Source organism: Fusarium coffeatum (assembly GCF_003316985.1).
Source record: "Fusarium coffeatum strain FIESC_28 chromosome Unknown BRIP53273_contig_293, whole genome shotgun sequence".
Lineage (NCBI taxonomy): Eukaryota > Fungi > Ascomycota > Sordariomycetes > Hypocreales > Nectriaceae > Fusarium > Fusarium coffeatum.
This window is the reverse complement of record NW_022158084.1, coordinates 1-7,984: the sequence shown is the minus strand read 5'-3', so window position 1 is coordinate 7,984 and position 7,984 is coordinate 1. Positions and strand designations below refer to the sequence as shown.

Genomic DNA, 7,984 nt, shown 5'->3' with positions numbered 1-7,984 from the left:
AAAAAAAAAAGAAAAGAAAAGAAGGACTAAAGAGTGACTGTGTAGTAAAATGAAGGACTGTAGCGGTAGAATTGCTACGAATAAGGGTGGTATTCTAAATTATTCGTGTTATTATCATAGAGTTTTATATTTGACCTGCTGGACATTTTCTTTGAGGAAAGATAAGTAAGTCTCGATTAGGCAGGTCTTGGGCGTTATCATTGGGGGCTGTAATCTTGGCTAAACTGCTGTTCTGGGATGAGGCTCCTACTACTGCAGGAACAGGAGCCACTGCCAAGATAATCCTTTAGATTGCTACAAGCCACTTACAGCGGAACATACCAATTACCAGATATCTGTTGCTCAAAATAGTATTCTGATTGCAAGAGCCCCGATTCATAGTACGTGGTGATAGTTATACAGTCATCATGTTACATCCACTATGTTCTTTGCTTCGTACTAACATAGAGAGACCATAACGACTGTCTTAGAACCGCTGGTGCTATGCTGCTTCGCAAGTAGTTCCATGTCCTGGCCATATGCTAGAGATAAGCAATACCACCCTGGAAGAGACTTAACCGTGGCGAATGATCACAAGTGAGTGCGAAAATTCTCTCAATCCTTCATCCTTCATCGTGCGGTCCAAATGGGCAATTCAAATGTGCGGCTCTGCCAGCAACATAACTCTTACTGGCCACTTTCCACAGACGATGTGAGAGGTGATGTGATAATTCTACGCGATGGATCAGACTCCAATGGCGAGCCAATGTATACTCGGGTATATGATGAAATCTGGGTCTGCCAAGACGGCCAAGGCGGATAAATCGTTGCAGGATCGGATCATGGGTATGGATATTCTCATTTTTCCCATCCTGATCGCCGATGGATTCGGAACTCTGTGTAGTATTCTGCGCAGCTACACGTAAGAAGGGTTCACATAGCTACTGAGCGAAATAACTTCATTGAGAAACCAGCTCTGCTGACCACCTCCAAGTCTCGGCGATTGAGCTTATCATTGGTCTGGACGCTAGCTGAAATGCGGTTAGACTCACGTGGAGCAATGTCATTGGTGGGGCGATGTAGTTATGCTTATCTTGCAACCCTATAGCTAGACTGTAACAGCATAAACATCTCTTTCATTAGCAGTCAGGTAGGATTAAAAGAAAGCTGAACATCCATGATGACCTAAGGGCGCATATCTCTGCTTGAGCTTGCAAGTTGAAAAACACAACGTATCCCGTCTTGTTGTGGCACCCTTCTTACTGCTTCTATCATCCTTCTGGTGCGTGATCGGGTCATCAAGTGGGCATCAATGGATTGAATCATTTACTTCACTCGACAACCCATTATTTCACAATTCAAAAATGGCAATCTTTCTCCCCGACCAAACCTGGAGGGATATTGAGTCTCTCATCCGTGAAGCCCTCAGTGCTAGGGAGACATACCGAACACAAGCCCAAAACGCCCGCACCTCAGCCGCAGCCTGGAAACCCGTCATGAAACTCCTATCCAAGTTCCCCGAAAACACATTCAATCACACTGAGGTCACCGACATCAACCCATACGGGAGAGAAGTGCTCGTCGCTTTTACAGAAGGTATCTGGGCATTCAGCCTTGGGCCTATCCTACATGATCTGGACTGTCCTCAGACTGCCACAGACCTGTACTCGTATTTTGCTCAGGACTTGTACCAAGTTTGGTACAATACCGACGGCAGAGGACGTACTTATGCAACCCTGTTCAGTGAAGTGACGAACAGTGTGGCGGATTATAATCTGATCACGATGGATGCCGTCGCACGACAGGGGCTGGTCAATTCGCCACGAGCAGCTATGGCTGCGCATGCTTGGATCATTACGAACGCCATGCATGGGAATAACGATTGGGAGATGATACAGAGAGCTAGAGAGCTTTGGGAAGCGAGATGTGGACCTTTTGTGGTAGCTACGAATTAGCTGTGTTTCAACTGTCTCTATCAGTGACGCACTGGGAGGGAGAATGAATGAGGGACTGCGGGAGAACAGACTGGACTTTTTCGATTCATAAGCTATAATTACCACCAATGCCTCAATAGAAAATCGACGTCGAACAGGGATCCGATCGCTTGTGTGCCTTGATCAAAACGCGGGGTAATATTAACAGACCGGCATATACTACCAGGGTCATGTACACTCCCGCGGTGAGTCCTACCCAGCGGCTACCAATTTTGGAACCCATTAAGGCACAGCTCTCTCCAATTCGAGTTATGAAGTGATGTTTTGACAAGTCTTGGTGCATACCCCGCGTAATGTAACATTCTAGCCGATATACCTGCCTAAAGCACGTTGTGATTGAAGTCTATTCCATCACCTGACTCAATTGATCGTCACTAAATCACTCTACGGATGCAACACTGGGCGGAAGCTTGTCTCTTACTCGGCTCTTATTTCACATGGAAAAGACTTTTGGGTGCTGTGCCTTGCGATTCCCAGACTTCTCATTGCTTAAAAAGCCTCATCATTGCAGCTGATCTAGTAGTTACTCACCCCTCAATGTGAGGAACCGTCTTGCAATCATGGCTCTCAAAAAATCTCTGGCTATACTGAGCCTTGTCGTGGGCTCTATCGCTGAGCCATACAACACCTTCGACGGCCCCGGCTTCCCAGCCTGCAACAACGTTTCCGCCGTCCACGATGCCGCCAGCGTGAAGGACATCCAAAACATCGTCCAAAATGCCATCCAAGCAGGTCAGAAAATACGCGCCTCTGGAAAAGCACACATGTGGTACGACACAATGTGTTCTGATGATCCAAATACTGTCATTGTACGTACAGAGAACGTCAATAACATTTATGATCTGGACCTCGAGGCTGGCACTGTCATGATTGAGGCGGGAGTGACGTTCCTTCAACTCGCCGAGTATCTGCATGATCGTGGTGCGTCGGCGGGGTATACCCTTGTCAATTGGAATATCACTTTGGCTGGATGTGTGGCCATGGGCGCTCATCGATCGTCCATTAGAGAGGACTCTATGGTCGCTGCTGGTGTTTTGGAGATGGACATCGTCGATGGTAATGGTAAGTTGCGACATCTCGAGCGCGACGATAGCGATGACTGGCTTGCTGCCTCGACATCCCTCGGACTCCTGGGCGTCATCGTCAGGATGAAGTTCAAGATCTATCCTGACTTTAAAGTCTACGCCGACCAGAAGACACTTGACGAGTCCGAAGTTCTGAATGGCGATATCTATGGCATGATTGCGCCTTACGCTACAGCCAACTTCTGGGTAAGTACTGACCATCCTTTATGGAATGTATGCTTACCGGAAATAGTGGTGGCCTCACAAGAAGAAATTTCACTGGCGATACTACGACGTCATTCCCACCAACAAAAGCGACCAAGAAGGCTTCCAAAACACATTCTCCATCACCAAACTCGAAGCCGGCGCTATACAAGCCATATGGAACACCGGAAAAGGCGCGTCCTTATCAAACCTCCTCGCCGAAGAAATCCTTTTCGGACAATGGGAAAACCCCAACTTTCGAGAAAAGACAAGCAACGAACCCATCACCAAATGGCCTGTCTACGGGTGGAACTATGACGTTCTGATCGGTGGTTTATACCCTGACCAGAAGCCCGTGTGGGAGTACGGTATTCACGGGTACACATTGGAGCTCGCCTTTCCTATTACCCAGGCCAATGCGATGCTGAAACGTGTACGTCAGCTTTTTGACGCTGAAGCTAAGAAACTCAAGTTCATGGCTTCGACCTACAGAAGTGGTATTAACATCAAATTTGGAAAACCGTACTTTGACCTTCTTGGGCAAGTTACGTACGGTACAGCTGATGGGGCGGACTGGGATAAGGGTGTTATCATGCTGGATTTTCCATCGTATAAACCTAACATCGGCGATGGATTGCGATACAATGAGCCGTTTTGTAAGTTGGGTTTAGAAAGGGAAGAGTTGCAGCTGACAAGATACAGATCACAAACTCGCGGAAGTACTCATCGATGAATTCCCTTCCCGTCCGCATTGGACGAAGAATACAAGAGAGGTATTTGAGCGATCTGCCAAGAACCTGGACCCTGATGTAAGCTTACCTCCAGTTGGTGGTATGGCAAAATGCTAATGGATATGTGACAGCACATTTCTCGATTTAAAGCTGTTCGTGAGAAGTTTGACCCTGAAGGCGTTTTCCGAAGTGTTGTTGGCGAGGCTATTGGGGTATATTAATTTATCAAGTTGGATGAAAGATTAAGCAAATGCCATGTATCCGGCGTGTTGTGCTTTATAAGCTACGTTAGTGGGGTCCAACCTCGTATGTTCCGAAATGGCGGCCGACAATTCTCAACAATGTATAGAGAACTGGCTAATCCTAGCCTAGATTTAAATTTAGTCAGCCTTTGTCATTAGGTAGTCAGAATTACAGGATCTTATATAAGAAAGGATTACTTGGAACCTTCCAATTGCTTTTAAAAGCTTGAACTTCTGGCTAACTCCCACAAAAGTAATTGCAAAAATGAAGAAGAGGAGTGTATCAATTTCAAGAGCCGTACTCCGATAGAAGGACCTTTAATCATAACCGTCGCTACAACCATGGCAATCACCGCACGCCAAACGTCAAGCAATGGCCGCGATATCGAATCACGGCCGAGCACCGAGCCTCTGAACCCGCGATACCAAAGCAACAACCCACCTTTCGCCGGAAGACTTGGTGCCAACCAAGCATGCGTGGTCGATGGCACAACTTTGGAAGATCAGAAAATACTAGAACATCAACCCGATGCTACGCCTCACATGTCATTTAGCGAATTGATTGATATGCGCCCGATAACGAATGTCAATTTGTGGAAAGCAGCTCTGATAGAAGGAATCGGTAACAGGGACCTGAAACCTCTGTTTCCGAAACGTGGCTGACTACTTACAGGCACATTGATGTTTGTCTACATCACTATATGGGCGAATGCTTCACCCGACGCGATTCCTACAAGACCGACAGCTCAATTAGGCAATTTCGACAACGCTGCGTTTGTTGGGCCATTGATCGGCGGTATCCTCAATTTCTTGTTTGTAACACTCTTCATTACCGCCTTTGGCGCCGTATCAGGCGCACATTTCAACCCTCTGATCACGTTTGCGACATTTTGTGCCAGACTCTGCTCACTTCCACGTATGGTCCTGTACATCTCTGCCCAAGCTGGTGGCAGTGCTTTGGCTGGACTGTTGGTCAGAGCGAGCTGGGGAAGTAGAGATTTTAAGGTTGGAGGGTGCTGGTTATACACAGATGTGGTGCCGCCTCGTGAAATCTTTGTTGTTGAACTTGTATCTGCTACACTTCTTTTGTTCCTTGCTTTTGGTGTGGGTTTGGATCCAAGACAGGCTAAGGTTGTTGGTCCTTCGCTGGGGCCATTCCTTGTAGGTCTTAGTGTCGGGACGATGAGTTTCGCTACTGCTTTTACGAGATATGGGTATGGTGGCGCAGGGTTGAATCCTGCTAGGTGTATGGGTGCTTTTGTTGGTAGTAGATTTTCAGGAGGGCACTGGATTCACTGGTATGCGTATATTGCTTCTGATCCTTCGATATATACTAATAACTATCCTAGGGTTGCCGATGGTATTGCTTGTATTGTACATGGTCTTGTTTACTACTTCGTCCCGCCTTGGACTGAGGTAAGGAATTAGAGATACACGGAAAAAGATAGAAGACTTGATTGTGCTGCGGATTATTAGCTAGAAGGCAAAACTACCTGCTACAAGGGGGATAATATTGCTATTTTGCCTGCAACCGATTTTCAATGAGGATTTGTTGCAGCGAGACAGGTCGAACGACCTCTGCTGAAAGCCTCAACTCGCGGATCGCATCGCCATGACACTCGATCGTGCTCGGATCAATCAAGGAACTTCGTACCTCGAGCGTCTCACGCGCAACTCTATCCCAAGCCCTCCTAACCGCAGGCGATAGACCATGGCCCCACGTCCCTCGTACAGTGATCATAGCTGGTTGCCCATCCCGAGCCCTCTCATATCGAATGCCACACCCCGTCTACCGTTCCAAATCTCCATCGTCTCCAGTTTCGGCATTTGTAACGCTGCTTCCGCGGCACTTTGGAGCATCCTGTTTATATCCTCTGGGTTCGCATCTGCGGTAAGGATCCCCGACGTTAGCTCTAGACAAGTCAGTTTATACCACCTCCAAGACCCTCGACACGCTTGGAAGAAGTGAATAGCGTCAACCAGGAAAGAAGCGGATAGTCTCGTGAGGAGCAAGCTAGCGCGGGCGAGCTTTTGGCTCACGGCTAGATCCGGCACCCTGATAGCGTCAACAGGGAAGGACTTTGTCGAGTAGATTTCTGGGTAGGTTTCGTTGAAGTTCTCGAATATTGTCAAATTGCACAACTGCGTCGGAGCAAATGATTCAATAAGCGTCTGGGTCCCTGTTACAAGTCAGTTAGCGGCTGCATTACCGGGGATTGGTGAAGCACTTACGCTCACTGATATGTATCTCATTGATATTATCCCATTCTCTCCAGGGTTCGTAACAGAGGTCCTGCATGTTCGGGAGCCGTGTCAACATGTTGGCGAGGGCCGTCTGCTTCCATCTTCGACGGGTTTGCTGGCGAAGAAGGACCTTGCCCACGACGGGTACCGAAGGGAGATTCCTCCACCATCTCTGTTGGCTCATCGGGGAAGGGTCGCTGTTCCATTATCTCATCAAACGTACATTCGATAGCGTCATCGATAGGAGCCTTAGTTTGATGTCCGTCGGTCCAGCCATGAGCCGGAACGTGTAACTCGTGTTCGGATGGGCACTTGGGAACATCTGTATCTGAGCAAAAGGTGAGGTACTTGAACCAGTGCTTGTTGTCACTGGGTGAATAGACACTGATGTCGAGTACCAAGTCACCGCGAGGCTCCCAGGTGCTCAGTCTCGTAAACAAAGTGTGAAATGCATCCTTAATGATGTCTTTATCAGCAGAATCCATGCCCCACAAGCTGTCATCTTCGCCGGTACATCTTGTGCAATCGTATCGCCTCAGCTCCACGCGAAACCAGACATAGCGGACGAGATGTCTCTTTCGAAACAAAATGTTGTATAGATCGGTACCCCAACACGTAGTAGCGTCAGGCTGCTCTCTGCAAAGTTGAGCGGTTCGATAATGGATTGCCAAGCCGAGCAAACTGTGGCGAGCTCGCTGCACTTCCTGCCGACACTCGGCAAGAAACGAGCAATTTCCAGTTGATTCTCGACTGGTAAGCCACCCCAGAGATTTTGTTACTAGCCATCTCTAGTTCGGTTGGGTGATGTCGAAGTCTCAGTGTTCGATGGTGTTTAGGGTCAAGCCAAAGGAGATACGGCGGGCTACACTTAGAAGCAAACATCACACTTACCAAAGAATAATTGGATCAATAAAGTCTTATAACTCAAAATAGAAGCCCTGGACTTGTAACCTTAATCGACGAGGGAAGCTTTGTTCTATCCAGTACCCTCGGAAGTTAAAAGGATCAGTAGAGACCAATGACATGATATCCAGCAACAGATTTTCCCTGTGGGCGAGCGTTTCCCGAACCTTTCCATTGTAACATTTGCAGAAATACACTTTCCACCCTGCATTATGACTCCGTTGCAAACCCAGCCTTGCCCTCACATAAGGTTCAGGCGCTAGACCTAGCTATTCAATCTTTCCAGCTCTTTGTCCGCACCTTGACGGATAGCCACAATGGTGGCTTGAGTTTCCTGCCAGTCAGACAGAGCGCACTGCCATTCGGCCAAAGTGGCTCGGCCAGCAGCGGCAGCTTGGCAACGTCGGAGGGCGTCTTGTTGATCGGCAAGAGCGGGGCGGAGGGCGATGGTTTGAGGTTCGGAACTACGAACGTATGTTAGCAGCTGTGAAAGATAGTAAAAAAGTAGGGGCAGATTTGCTTACATTTTGTTTTGTCAACTGTGCAATGAGTAGTGTGTAGCTGGTGGATGGTGGGAGGAAGAGAAGATAACAAGAAAAAAGCAAGGGGGGGGGGGGGGGGGG

At 47.9% G+C, this 7,984-nt stretch overlaps 2 protein-coding genes across 2 annotated transcripts; both read left to right on the top strand.

The window, feature by feature from the left end:
- Nucleotides 1-1,343: 1,343 nt before the first annotated feature.
- On the top strand, nucleotides 1,344-1,934 carry FIESC28_10273 (uncharacterized protein; the record flags this gene model as incomplete). The annotated part of the gene is made up of 1 exon (XM_031164407.1): nucleotides 1,344-1,934. The coding sequence occupies one exon, from the start codon at nucleotides 1,344-1,346 to the stop codon at nucleotides 1,932-1,934; it is 591 nt and encodes a 196-aa protein (XP_031011535.1).
- Nucleotides 1,935-2,533: 599 nt separating this feature from the next.
- FIESC28_10272 (uncharacterized protein) lies at nucleotides 2,534-5,759 on the top strand (the record flags this gene model as incomplete). The annotated part of the gene is made up of 9 exons (XM_031164406.1): nucleotides 2,534-3,244; nucleotides 3,291-3,897; nucleotides 3,944-4,050; nucleotides 4,104-4,184; nucleotides 4,357-4,373; nucleotides 4,469-4,836; nucleotides 4,888-5,512; nucleotides 5,564-5,630; nucleotides 5,691-5,759. The coding sequence occupies 9 exons, from the start codon at nucleotides 2,534-2,536 to the stop codon at nucleotides 5,757-5,759; spliced, it is 2,652 nt and encodes an 883-aa protein (XP_031011534.1).
- Nucleotides 5,760-7,984: the final 2,225 nt, after the last annotated feature.